The sequence below is a fragment of the Cyprinodon tularosa genome, unplaced genomic scaffold, assembly GCF_016077235.1.
Source record: "Cyprinodon tularosa strain WSP-4 unplaced genomic scaffold, ASM1607723v1 ctg42, whole genome shotgun sequence".
Classification (NCBI taxonomy): Eukaryota; Metazoa; Chordata; class Actinopteri; order Cyprinodontiformes; family Cyprinodontidae; genus Cyprinodon; species Cyprinodon tularosa.
The window spans coordinates 1,735,523-1,749,717 of record NW_024039141.1 but is presented as its reverse complement, the minus strand read 5'-3'; the positions used below and the strand labels follow the sequence as shown (position 1 = coordinate 1,749,717).

Sequence of the window (14,195 nt, the reverse complement as noted above, 5' to 3'; positions counted from 1 at the left end):
CTGAAAAGTATGAACATGAAAAGTATGAGCATGTACAGCACTCAGTATTTAGTTGGGCCTCCTTTGGCCTGTATTACTGCAGCAATGCGGCGTGGCATGGAGTCGATCAGTCTGTGGCACTGCTCAGGTGTTATGATAGCCCAGGTTGCTCTAATAGTGGCTTTTAGCTCTTCTGAATTGTTGGGTCTGGTGTATTGCATCTTCTTCTTCACAATACCCCATAGATTTTCTATGGGGTTAAGGTCAGGAGAGTTTGCTGGCCAATTAAGAACAGGGATACCATGGTCCTTCAACCAGGTACTGGTAGCTTTGGCACTGTGTGCAGGTGCCAAGTCCTGTTGGAAAATGAAATCTGCATCTCCAAAAAGTTGGTCAGCTGCAGGAAGCATGAAGTGCTCTAAAACTTCCTGGTATGTGGCTGCGTTGACCCTGGACCTCAGAAAACACAATGGACCAACACCAGCAGATGACATGGCACCCCAAACCATCACTGACTGTGGAAACTTTACACTGGACTTCAAGCAACGTGGATGCGGTGCCTCTCTTCTTTTCCTCCAGACTCTGGGACCTTGATTTCCAAAGGAAATGCAAAATTTACTTTCATCAGAGAACATGACTTTGGACCACTCACCAGCAGTCCAGTCCTGTTTCTCTTTAGCCCAGGCAAGACGCTTCTGACGCTGTCTGTGGTTCAAGAGTGGCTTGACACAAGGAATGCGACAGCAGAAACCCATGTCTTTCATACGTCTGTGTGTGGTGGTTCTTGAAGCACTCACTCCAGCTGCAGTCCACTCTTTGTGAATCTCCCCCACATTTTTGAATGGGTTTTGTTTCACAATCCTCTCCAGGGTGCGGTTATCTCTCTTGCTTGTACACTTTTTTCGACCACATCTTTTCCTTCCCTTCGCCTCTCTATTAATGTGCTTGGACACTGAGCTCTGTGAACAGCCAGCCTCTTTAGCGATGACCTTTTGTGTCTTGCCCTCCTTGTGCAAGGTGTCGATGGTCGTCTTTTGGACAACTGTCAAGTCAGCAGTCTTCCCCATGATTGTGTAGCCTATAGAACTAGACTGAAAGACCATTTAAAGGCTTTTGCAGGTGGTTTGAGTTAATTAGCTGATTAGAGTGTGGCACCAGGGGCCATCAATTTTGAACCTTTTCACAATATTCTAATTTTCTGATATGATGAATTTGAGATTTTCATTTGTTGTCATTTGTAATCATCAAAATTAAACAAAATAAACATCTGAAATATATGAGTTTGTATGTAATGTATGAATATAATATACAAGTTTCACTTTTTAAATGGAATTACTGAAATCAATCTACTTTTTCAAGATATTCTAATTTTATGACCAGCACCTGTATATGCCACACTATTCAGATGTTTATTTGCAAAACGTTAGAAGGCAAAAAAAAAAAGGAGTGAAGGGGGAAGTATATTTGCGGTCTGTGCGCCATCCTGAAATAGGAATCCACCTTAAAAAAAAAAAAAATCAGGTCGATAATGAAGGGATCCATTTTCAATGCCCCTTATCGTCAAATAACCATGTAATAGAGCGCACCGTCAAATATAACTGGTGCCACCAGTCATATTTATTTTGCTCTCAGGTTGATTTTTGACGGTGATATTACACGCAGATTAGGGTAAATCAGTCATTTGGATGTGCAGCTTGTAGTTGTCACAGCGGATTAGTTTTGGATCTATAGACGCTGACACCTAACCTCTCCAGGGATAAGCGCGTCAGCTGAAGGTGTTAAATATGAAAGAACCAAACTCAGGGATTAAAATCCGCGCTGCTGGGATGTTGGAGCTGCGTTATTATAACTGAATCCACTTTGCCAGATGCGCAGCGCGCCGCGCCTCCCGTGCCCACATCAGCACGGCACAGATGCACAGCCTATCTTAGAGCATCCTTCGTGTGGATGGACTATGAATGACATTTTCCTTTAAGATGATGTAAGACTGTGCTTCACGAGTGGACACCCCACACCCCCTCCTCCCGTTGTGTCACGGCTTGGAGCGATGTTATCTTAAATCTTCTGCCGTTTTAGCGGCTTCCACACTCAGCAGCTTGGTGATACTGTGCGCAAAAGAGTCCCGCTTCCTGTCTCCTCCTCCTCCTCCTCCTTCTGAGAGTGTTTCAGCATCCCAGCATTCGGAAGCAGGACAATAGGATGCGTTTACATTTTATCCTCCAGTTTATCCTGGATTTAAGAGGGCTAAATTAAGATCCAGGTTTAGTGAAACTTTTTATTGTATTCTCGTTCCTGGAAGTTCATGTCCTTTCGTTTGAAGTCTCTTCCAGCACCAAACTGCAGTGGTTGTCTGTAACATGATGCTGGTTATGAAAATCGATGGTGTTCAGAGAGGATGCGCTCGCCTTTACGCACGGGTTTGAGGAATGCATCGCAGGAGCACCTTTGGGATTGTTCTGCCATGAAAACACTCTGTGCCGGGACTGCGTCTGGATTCTGGACCCTGGTTTGAGTCTGAGCGCATCAGATGCAGCGGCACCTCACAATCTAAACTTCTAGGACGTTTTGTGCAAGAGAAATGGCACTGAGCGAAAACTGCAAAACGCAGCCCGTTAAAGACCAGGGCTCGGTGCAAACCCCTCCGTCGGATGTGGTGGAGCTCAACGTGGGAGGGCAGGTTTATTACACCCGTTACACCACCCTGACCAGCTTCCAGAACTCATTACTTGGGAAGTTGTTTTCTAACAAAAAGGGTTCCTCTAATGACTTATCACGGGACCTCAGAGGGCGGTATTTTATTGACAGAGATGGATTTTTGTTCCGGTACGTGTTGGATTACCTCAGAGACAAGCAAGTTGTCCTTCCTGACCACTTTCCAGAGAGGGGGAGGCTGAAAAGAGAGGCAGAGTACTTCCAGTTGCCAGAACTGGTCAAACTTCTATCAGCTGAGGAGTCCAAAGTGGTTCTAGATGACAGCGACTGGGATGAGGAGTCACAGGGCAGTGATCAGAGGTTGTACCCATCTTACTCCCTGGACAGGAGGTATGGCTACATCACTGTGGCCTACAGAGGCAGAGAGAGCCACACTGACCCCAAAGCCAAAAAGTTACCCAGAATCTTCATCAGCAGTAGGATTGGACTGGCCAAGGAGGTGTTTGGAGACACCCTGAATGAGAACAGAGATCTGGACAGACCACCGGACAGATACACCTGCAGGTTTTACCTCAGGTTCAAGCATCTGGAGAGGGCTTTTGACATGCTGTCAGAGAGCGGCTTTCACATTGTGGCCTGCAATACTTCCCTGACCGCGTCCTCCATGGGTCATTATGCAGATGACAGAGTCTGGTCCAACTACACACAGTACATCTTCTACCGTGAGTGGAGGTTTCATTCCTCTTTCTGTTTAAGCAATGCCGAATGGCCAGGGGCGATCTCAGAAGGTTTTCTAAAAGGCAGCCAGATGGGGCCCACTACAGGACAACATAAAAAAATAAATGAAATTTTAGGCAGTGATTCATGTCTTTCATTGGTTTCATCATGAAAATTATGTTATTTAGCTTAAGTGCACAAAGTGTTGTAGAGTTTCTTATATTTTAAAAATGTTTTTACAGGGCTACTGTTATGAGTTTTAAACATTATTCAATACATAAGACATTAATTTAATGATGTGGCACTACTGAAAAAGTATGCCTATGTGCATTATATACATTTATTACTGCGATGAGGTTCCTTTTGCATGATCTGTGGGATTATAATCAAAGACAAGATCAGCCTGTGGTGCTTTTTAGGTAATAAGGAAGCCCAGGAACCTTTTATATGATATAAAACTCATTGTTGTTCCTGCTATGACATCATCATGGGCGGTTCTAGAAAGGGACCAACAGGATCCCCCTGCAGAACTGGTTCTGACCTGTTATTGCTCCTGTACAAAAAAAAAAAATACACTGCAAAAATTGAAATATAACTAAGTAAATTTTTCTTCAACATAAGTGTATTTTTAATTTGAGCAGGTAAATAAGATAATTTGTAATTCGGAAAAACAGCAATTTTCTTAATTAAAGGGTATAATATCTCATTTGGCAAATCATCTTATTTACCTGCATCAATTAAGAGCAAATGCACATTTTGCTTTGCAAGTGCAATACTAAATCAATTTCTTTTGATGAGATCCACTGATAGAAGAGACTGTAACTGATTTGTTCATGGGACTGATTTAAGTTCTTAAACAGTTGAACAGTTCTTTATAAATTACAGCCAGCGTTAAGCTTTAGCTATTAAAATAGGTTCACAGTTTTCACCTGGATCACGAGTCTGAATCCCTGGTTTTCTGGCTGTCCTAATATACTAAACAATGCACTCTTGTCCTGTTTTTTTTTTTTTTTTTTTTTTGTGTGTGTGTGATTGTTATTTTTTTGTTTTATTTAAAATGCTTGGTACATCCTGTTTTGGTTTACCCGCTGCACAACTTCATTGTATAATTTCTGCATTCAAAATACATGTTTATCAGTGTTGTTTAACATTTTTATGTTTTATTTTTATGCTTTCATTACCTCCACAAAACAACAAAAGGCCATCGTAAGGCATAAAATGCTAGGAATATCAGTTTGGCAGAAATCTTTTAAATATTTCTTGTGTACCCATAGGATTTTATTTAAAGCTCATAGTCTGGAAGTTAATGGATTTAAGTCATGTTGATACACCTGATAAATAAATATTGCACCAAATAAAAACTTCTCCTGCCATTTGAATAAATAATTGTAAGAAATATATTAAAAACCTTATAACAGTCTGGCAAGGGGGTGACAGTGGTAAAGCAACACATTCATAGAAGGGGGGTTTGTCCTTTCCCAACTCCCATTCCTTGTTGGTGACCTGTAGGCCTTTTCACAAACATGGTGTTAAATTGAAAAAGCAGCCATCCAAAAACACAGCAACGGAGGGGATAAAAAAAGATTAAAAGGAAGGAAGAAAACTCATCCTCCTGTCACCCATTCCCTCTAAGTGTTCGAATCCCTTTTAGCGGCTGTCTGCAAACTTCTGTTCAGGGTCCGAGATTAGAGACAGACTTGGCCGCGCTCCCGAAGGGAAGTTGAGTCACAATGCTGCTACACTTCAAGTACACATGTGTCATGAGTAAACACAGCTTATTGCTCAGATCCTTAAAGCTGCTGGGTTATGAATAATATAGCACCAGTGAGCAGCAAGGAAAGTAGGAGAGAGATAACGTGTTCGGTTGTGAATCAGTATTACTCGGAAACAAAGACTGTGCATCGGCTAATAACTTAATTAGCAGCAAATCTGGTTCATTCCTGTGCAGAGAATGCAGACATATGGCCAATTAAAAAGCACTTTGTTCATCACTGAATGGCTCCCTTTAGAAAAGCTGCAATACGCAGTGCCTTTGCGAAGTATATGCACACATTTTGTTACATTAGTGACCAAAAACCTTTACATATTATATTCAGACATTATGTTTTAGACTAGGGGTACATATGAGAAAAAACGGGAATTTGAGAAAATATTAATATTGGAGTCACATTTTGACATTTGTCCTTTATTACATTGACCCCACCCCATTTTATGAGCCTCAGCTTCTTGGTCACTAAAAATACACACTGTGGGGATTAGGGGCATGCATCTCTGCATGATTAGTCTTTGAAAATATGATTTTCAGCCAACTTTTGCAATTAAGAAATCCTTTGCTTCTCTGAAAAGCACATGTTGATGCTGCAGGGATGATTTGCAACTGAATAGATTGTGCAGTTCTATTAAAACGAACAGAGAACCGTGTATAACTGTGAAAAAGACTAAAATGATGTGCTGTTTTCTATATTTTAAATATTAAATCTGAACTTAATTTGTGTTAGCTGTCCTTTGCCTTGATACCGCTAAAGATTAAATTAGCAGTTGTTTGCTAATTTTTTAGCAAACAACTGCTAATCTAATTAGCCGTGCTCCCCACGCTGCATATTACCCCCTAGAAACATCCTCCCCATGGTGAAAAATGATTGTGGTAGCATCATGCTGTGGGTTTGTTTTTCTTGAGCAGAAATCAGAATTTTGCCACAAAAGCATGAGTTGATGCTCCTTCTCTGCGCCCCTTGGTTTTAATGCACCTGCAGATTTGCTCCTACTCATGTGTGGACCTGTGTCTGTTCGCTCATTTCAACTTTTCTCACTTTGAGGGTGGAACCAACTCCAGAAAGTAAACTGCTAACGATAAGCTACTCTTCAGGAAGTCCCAAAACTATTGTTTTCTTTCTAGCTGCAGCTAGAGTTGTGCAATACTACTTATTTTGGTATTAGTGCAATACCAAGTAAATACGTTGCAAGTATTATTGATATTGATACCAGTACCGACACCTTTTAATGTCTAAGGTTGAAAACAAACCTGACTTTGAAATGCTGTTGTGGTTTTAACTTTGTTCACGTTTGATTTACTTTTGGTAACATATTTTCATACAGAGAAGAAACAACAGAAAACAGAACAAATGTTTGCATTTTTCTTTAATAAGCAAAGTGTGAAACATATGAAGGCAAAATGATACAAAATCTGTTTCACGTTAGATGTTGTTAAAAAAATCCAAGAATAATAACCAGAAGCCCCAATGTGACAAAGTTGACACAAAAAATGCTAAACAGTAGTTGCAAACTGATTAGAAATGTAAAAGTCTTTGTTCAACTACAAACCAGAATTAGTTTAAGCCTCACTTTCCTTAAAAAATGAGGATAATATTAGCTTAGCTCATACCAAGTTCTGAATTAAACATTACTTATTTTAGAACCTAATGCTTATGACTGAAACTTAATATGTAAGCTATTTAATCATGACTTAACGGATTTTTAACTCTTTAAAGGTATTGTGAAGGATTTTTGTGAATTTTTGAAAATACCCGCCCTCTCCACAACCCTGTACCCGCTCCCGAGAGGGAACGCCTATTAAACATGTGTGAGAGTTTGTTTAAAAGTTGCTGTTCTCATAGCGCATAAAAGCTTACTGTGTCCATACATCGCCCTAACCCCTAAATCCTTCAATCACTATATAGAGCGGGAACTATACTGTATTGTGTACTTTATAGTATAGTTATGATCACTGCTTTTTGGTCCGTTGGTCACGTAACTGCTCATCCACTGCTCGATGCCTGCGCCATCTTCGTTATTAGTCACCACTTTCAGGTAGCGACAGTCTATGGTCACAGCTGGCCGCTGTGACAGCAAATCTTATTCTTTGTGAGGAGATTTCTCCACGCAAAGCATTCTCGGATATATCTGCCTCCTATAAGGCCTTTCTTTTCTTCTCAGGCACTTCAAAGACACTTTTTCTCTTACGACCCTAAGCATTTTAAAAGAACCACTGTGAGAAAGGTGAGCTTCAATGACTGTCCGAAACCGTAGCTCACCGCACATACGACTGGAAGTGCGCATGTACAGAAAAAGATGGGGGACGAGCACACAAGACGGCCTTACTTAAACATAGCCCCAGAATGATTGACAATTAGGAGGACCAATTATTTAGTTGATCCACCTCGACATAAAAGATCGTCCTTTATACTTTTAAGAGAAAAGCAATTTAGCCTAATTTTCTAACGTTACTAGTTGCAACTAGGAAGAAAACAGTACTGTCTCAAGAGGCTGGATTTTCTGAAATGTAGTTAATCACAGGCAGTTTACTTTCTCAGGTTAGTTCCACCCGAAAAGTGAAAAAACTTGACATAAGTGCACAGAAACAGGACCACACGCAAGCATGAGAGAATCTACAGGCACAGCAACCCAGGAGCCTCATGCTTTTGACATATTGAGTGCCTCATGATATTAAATCTATATGCACAGAATCTTCAAAATGCACTTGGAGAGTAGTTTAAGTCAGTGTGTTTAAAAAAAAACCCTGCTTGTTTAAATCTTTATTACCCCTGTGCACTTTTGGCAGAATTCTGACTCCATACCATGGCAAAATGGGAGTTGATCAGAGGATTGTATATAGCTAAATAGGTAGCAATCCTAGAAGAAAACCTGTTAGAGGCTGAAAAGGACTTGATATTATAAGTAGGTTCTCCCATCACATACTCTTGAGTCAGTCCCTCATATAAACTGAACAAAAGACATTTGAGTTTCTTTCTTGGAGGTGATAAAGGGCAAAAATTTATTGTGGGAGTAATTTTCCAAGGTGTTACATTCGAAGTGCAGAGCTTCTTTTCAAATAGTGTAATTTTTGCACTAAGTGTTCTTTTATGGCCCTCTAAAATTACCCACATGGGATTCCCGAAGTCGTTCATTATTCTCAAGCACAGTATACACTATGTTCTTCTCTCTCTCTGTTAAAAAAAAATGCCCCTGTGATGAAGTTGGGGAGAGATGAGAAGATGGCAAAGTCCAGCAGGAGGGGGAAAAAGGACGAAGAGAGAGGAAGGCCAAAGTTGTCATAAGAAAGTGAAGTGGAACAGATGGAGGGAGAGAGCTGCAGAGAAAGAAGAGGATGAGGATGAGGGAGTAAAAGTTGCATGAGACCTGGCCATGGGGAGAGGGAGCTGAGGCAGAGAGAAGCAAGAGGGAGAAGGAACATAAATAGATGAAAGTAAAGATGAGGCAGGAAAGTTCATCGAGTGTGAAGAAGTGGTGGGAGGAAAATATTTGGTTGATGAGACCGTCTCAAGAAAAGGGGGAGAGATGCTTTTTATTACAAGAGGGTTAGAGTTAGAGGAAACATGCATGTTTTTGGAAGCGGAGACCTTGTCAGAATGATGGATAGATACATCAAAAGCAGAGAAGCGTAAGAGAACCTTGCTTTAGAGCATCGCAGCGGCCCGGATCCACCATCAGAACTAATACTGTAACCTCATTGTAAATGTGGGACACTGGAAGGCCTAGAGCAGGTAGTCCTGATAAAACAACGCATGCAGACAAACAGACATTTTAAGAGGAGGGGGGATGAAACAGAATAAAGCTTTATTATTGTTTAGTTATTCTCATTCAGCAGAACCTTATGCTGTTTTATGCTTAATGCTTTTAAGTATGCAAGCATCCTAACAGCAACTCATATGGAGGAAAACAATACGCCTAGTTGAGAGTGAAAAATTAACAATCCCGGGTAGTAAGCAAAGAGAGAGACTTTTCTTCCAGCCTGTCGGTTCCTTTGCATCATTCATGTAGCTGTTCTCCTTAAAAGCATCAGTAGTTTACCGCAGCTCCACTGGTTCAACACATTAGTATGGACATTTTGCATAATGCTCACTGTGATGTTCTCTCTTCCTGGTTTGCATTCTGTGCAGAAATTCAGGTTGATTCCTTTCCTTGTCAGGACTTCCAAGCCAAGCTTTGTTTATTTTCTCAAACTTTGTTAAAAACATGCTTTTGGTTCCTTGTTACAAAAAGAGAAGAAAAAGTAGAAAGTTGAATAAAGGGGCATGCTCATCAAGTAGTCACAGCATCATTAATTAAACTGGCAAGATGAATTAGAATAATTTCAGCAATTACTCAGCTCAAACTAGGGTGAACTGATTAGATGGCTTTGAAAACAGAAGCATATACAGTATAATTAAAGAGTAACTGAAGCACAACTTGTCATGATTAGAAAATATGGTTTTTATCAAAGCTGAAGATTTGGCATGGATGTAGGGTCACCAAGGCAGGTTAGGAAAACTGCAAATCAATGGACAGTAGAGTCTCTTTCAGAGCCAAATCAGAAGAAATATAACTTCACAATAAATGTAAATGGGAAGCACAAACACAAAGGTTTTTAAATATTTTATTTGTTATTTCATATACAGGGAAAACAATCATTTTAAATAGTTTTAAGGGATAATAAATCTACAGTAAATCAGATGCAATAAACCTTAAAAAACTATTTGAAGAAGAGATTATTCATTAAAAGTTAAAAATAAAAATTCAAATCAATAGGTCCATTTAAAGCCTTGCTGGAACATAACAATAACAGGGTTTAGTATACAGTGATAAGCATTTAGGCTGTGGTGCTTTTTAAAGTTTTAATTGTTTTGTTAATGTTTGCATTGCATACATTGAAATTACCATGTTATTTTCTGGACCCAATTCAGATGGGTATTTTGTACCCTTTTTCACAAACAACAGTTTGAAATCATTTTCAATAATATGGTCTAAGAATGCTATGTAGAAAAGTGGATGTGATAAATAAAATCTTCAGTGAAATAATTATTTTGCAATTTATCTTTTATTAGTCAAATAAGGATGCAAAACATCTGGCTGGTGGGTGTTTCATAAACAACGGGGTACAGCATGCATTAAGCATCTCTTAACTAAATCAATACCTACTGTAATACACCTGATGAATAAGGATACAAGTTTATAGTATCAGTCATTATTTCAGGATTAATACATTTTATAGAGGAAAGAATCCCCTCTATTAAAACTGATACCCCTAATAGGAAATAAAGTCAGAAATAAGAACAGCTTTTCTACATTTTCAAGACATTTCAAGAGAGAGAGAACCATCTGCACACCATCAAACATATTTGGACGGAAATGAGCACCCTTTTTAGCAATACTACATATTATCAATGCAATTTTATCCCAATCAGCAGTCCACATGGAAAAGTAACTTACAAGGAGTCTGTCTTTTAAAAAAGAAAATGATAATTATGTAACTAACTGATTAACACAAAGGTGCTCCTTTTGTACATAGGAACATTTCTCTGTTGATTAGTGGCAAAATGCATTTTTATTTTAGATAATTGAATAAATAGTTTATCTCTTGATGTTGCTAGCTTATCGCTAAATTAATAGATCAGCTCAATGTTTAATTGTTTGTTTTGTTGTCCTGCCTTTGGTAACCTGTTCTTTTTCAGTACCCCTGCTGGTAACCAAGTAATTTCTCATTTTCCTTAACAGATAATGTAATGTAATTTTTATTTTATTTTTTGTGATAAAAAAAATAAAATAAAGGCGCAGAAATTCTCTATTTATTAAAGAAACGACATTTTTATGTTTCTGATAAAAATGAGGCGATAACACCTTAACCCTTCAGCCTAGCTTACAGCCTTGGATGGGCCTGGGATAACTTAACTAGGAATCTTCCCCCCATCCAACACATTCATATTTTTTTTTTTTACCAGCCCCCCTCCCCTAATACTTTATATCTAGCCATTAAATTTCGAATGAAAATATATATAAGCTAAGTTGAATTTTTTATAATGTTTTTAAAATCTGGATTGCCCAGTCAATGCAAGGATTGCAACAATGGAACCAGATATAGGGCAAAATTATTCATTTAAAAATTTTAATTTTCAGATATAAACTTTTTTGCTTCCTTCTCTACAGCACATAATAAAAGTCTTAAAACCCTTTAAAAAATCCAAATCATTACGATTAATTTTGTGGTCACAAGACTTGTTTTATTTTATTGTACGGTAAGTCAGAGAGATGATGAAATAATTGATAAGGATTTATAATAACTGATGATAATAGTTTAAAGCAAACATATTTATGTATTCATTTAGGATGATAGTTCCATTATTTTGATTTGTACATCTTAAGTTAAATTTTGATGTGGAACACTAATAACAATAGAAATAATTTTCACTTTTCTGTAAAAAAAAAAAAAAAAAAAAGAGGGTAACTTTAGGCTTTCCATATCTGCCTTAGTCGCAATTATTCATATTTACAGAGTTTAGCTCATGTGAAATGTTTAAATTTGAGCTCCAAATGTGATCAAAACCTTTCTTTAGCAGTTAAGGCTCTTCAAAAGGATCCTTTTGATTATTCACTTTAGCCCACCTCCAGCGTGACCCAGCAGGTGCCAAGGTGTTTACGCCTGGTTTTCACATCAGTCTAGAGCAAATTAGCAACATAAAAATGCACAGCCACTGAGCAATACTTATTGTGCCTGTCCTAATCATTTCTTTATTTAGCAGAGACACAACAGGTTCCTGGCAGACAACTCTGAGTTTGTATCTATTAGAGCAGAGGCACAGAGAGCAGGCACATGCTATGTCGAGGCTAAAAGCAACAGGAGCAGTGAAACAAGCCGAAGCAGCTCTGCAGAGAGCTGACCTGAGATTGGGCTTTTAACGGACAGTGCAGTAAGCAGATCACTCACAGCCCATATGGGCTTTGTTAGTTTTCTCCGTGAGAAATGTAATGTGTGGCGTGATTGCGTGAGAAATCAGGGAAATGCATGAGATGACAGTTCTAGTTTCTAACTTCTACAGAGTTGATAATAGTTTGTTAAATGAAACACATTTAAACATATGAGCCTTACCAATATCTATGAGGCACAAATGCAACAAATGAGAAAAACAACCGACTGAGGGGACATCAGTTACATTCTGGTTAAAATATTTAAGTAATTTATGTTAACAAAAAATGTGCTAATGTAAGAACAAAATTGATATGAACTTGATTTTAATTCACTGGTGATATTATATACCTTCAAAAACTCAGTTTTACAGTGTATTGAAAGGAATAATTCACCAAGTGTTTGAAAAGGTTTAAACTGCATTATAACGGACTTGAAAATGATTTAAAGAAAATGAATAATAAGTAGTGTTGTGCCGATGCCATTTTTGGCAATAATACCCATACCCGATACCTGTCTGTGCCGTATTGGCCAATACCATCTGTTTAAAATTGATATGTGTGTGTATACATGAAAAACTGCATACTACTTGGATGTAAAATAATGGCATCATGGCTTTATCAAGCTGCTGCCTACCTTTGTGAAGCAGAAAAAAAGACTAATACAAAGTGAATCCAGTAGAACTTTTTATTGCCTACCTGGAATGGGTGACAATAGTTGAAGAAACATTTGGTGCCCTATTTGTTAATACTTGCAGATACTGATACCACCATTTTAGTGCTGGATCGCCCCCCCCCCCCCCCCCCCCCCCCCCCCCAATACTGGTATCGGTATTGGTGCAACACTAATAATTATATAATTAAAAATAGAATGATCAAGCAGGTATGGCAAGGCAATTTATTTATATTATCATAAAATTGTTGATGTAAACTCAGAATGTTGCTTTTAACTTAATTTTTTCTCATGGGGAGGACAAGGTTTCCTTGAGCTTTGCTTCCAATGTATCATTCGCACGTAATTACTCCATAGCCTGAATGCACACGGTGAAAAACACACATTTCGCTGATTTGAATTCATTTTATATTGCCTAACCCAGGCCTTAAATATTACCAACATTATATATAAATATATAATCCTAACTAAAACTGAAATTACATATGGGGGGTAATTTGCCCCCAATAGTAGCTCGAACAAACCCAAATATGTTGTCAGTGACAGATAACCAAGGGACATCCCTGTTTTTAACTTTTCCACATCCGGATAAAGAGTCAGATGCTTTCCCTGCACATCTGTAGCCTTTCCCCATCCTCATCTTAGGGGAGCCCCTTCCACACATTCCTCATCCGAGGTATTTTGTCGCCGATAGAAACTATTACATTTTTGTAGTTGTGAGGATTTTTTTTTGTTATGTTAGTTTTAAATCAGGCTAAAATGTTTAGGATATGCTGGTTGAATATTTCTCACTGTCCCCAAATATCGCAGTGGCAAAGTCGGAGTAAGAAAACAAAAATCACAAATTGTATATTGTTTTTTTGTATTTAAGGTAATTAAATGCTTAATAAAAACAATAATTAAAGGCAATACAAATAAATGATTAATGATAAAATGATTATACAGGTAAAGAAAATGGCCCACAGCCTTACATATTGTGTTAGAAAGCACAGCCAAAAGCCACTATAAATAAATAGGTTTTAAAACATGATTTAACTCAAGTTAGGGTTTCGGATCTTTTAGAGCTTTTTGCAAGTTTGTCTCCCAACATAAGAACTAAAAGCTGCCTTTCTGAATTTGGTTCTGGGTATATAGAGTAGACACCTGAGAGGTCTGATTGGTTGATACTCTGACAACAAAGCTGTAATGTATTTTGGAGCAAAGCCATTAGTGATTTATAGACTAACAACAGTATTTTAAAGTCTAATCTCTGAGTCTATCCGGCTAAAAGAAATAATCAAAAAGAACAGACAGTGTATAAAGGGCTTACTTGGCTTTCTTCTTCTTGATCAGGCTCACAAGATAGAAGACTTAAATGTAGATCTGCTCAATAAACATCCTTTTATTTATTACCTATACCTGCTTGTCAGAGCAGAGTCGCAAAGGGGCTTTTGTTGACTCCAGCAATCATTCTCAAGGGAGAACGCGCAAACACTATGGAGGCAAATCAATGGCCAGG

General features: G+C 38.4%; 1 protein-coding gene across 1 annotated transcript in view; it reads left to right on the top strand.

The window, feature by feature from the left end:
- The first annotated feature begins 1,773 nt into the window (after positions 1-1,773).
- LOC119792533 (BTB/POZ domain-containing protein KCTD16-like) overlaps positions 1,774-14,195 on the top strand; it is a 37,094-nt gene continuing 24,672 nt past the window's right edge. Inside the window, exon 1 of the mRNA XM_038299201.1 lies at positions 1,774-3,353. Coding sequence (XP_038155129.1) covers positions 2,558-3,353 — 796 coding nt within the window. The 5' untranslated portion in view covers positions 1,774-2,557. The remainder of the gene's footprint in view (positions 3,354-14,195) is intronic.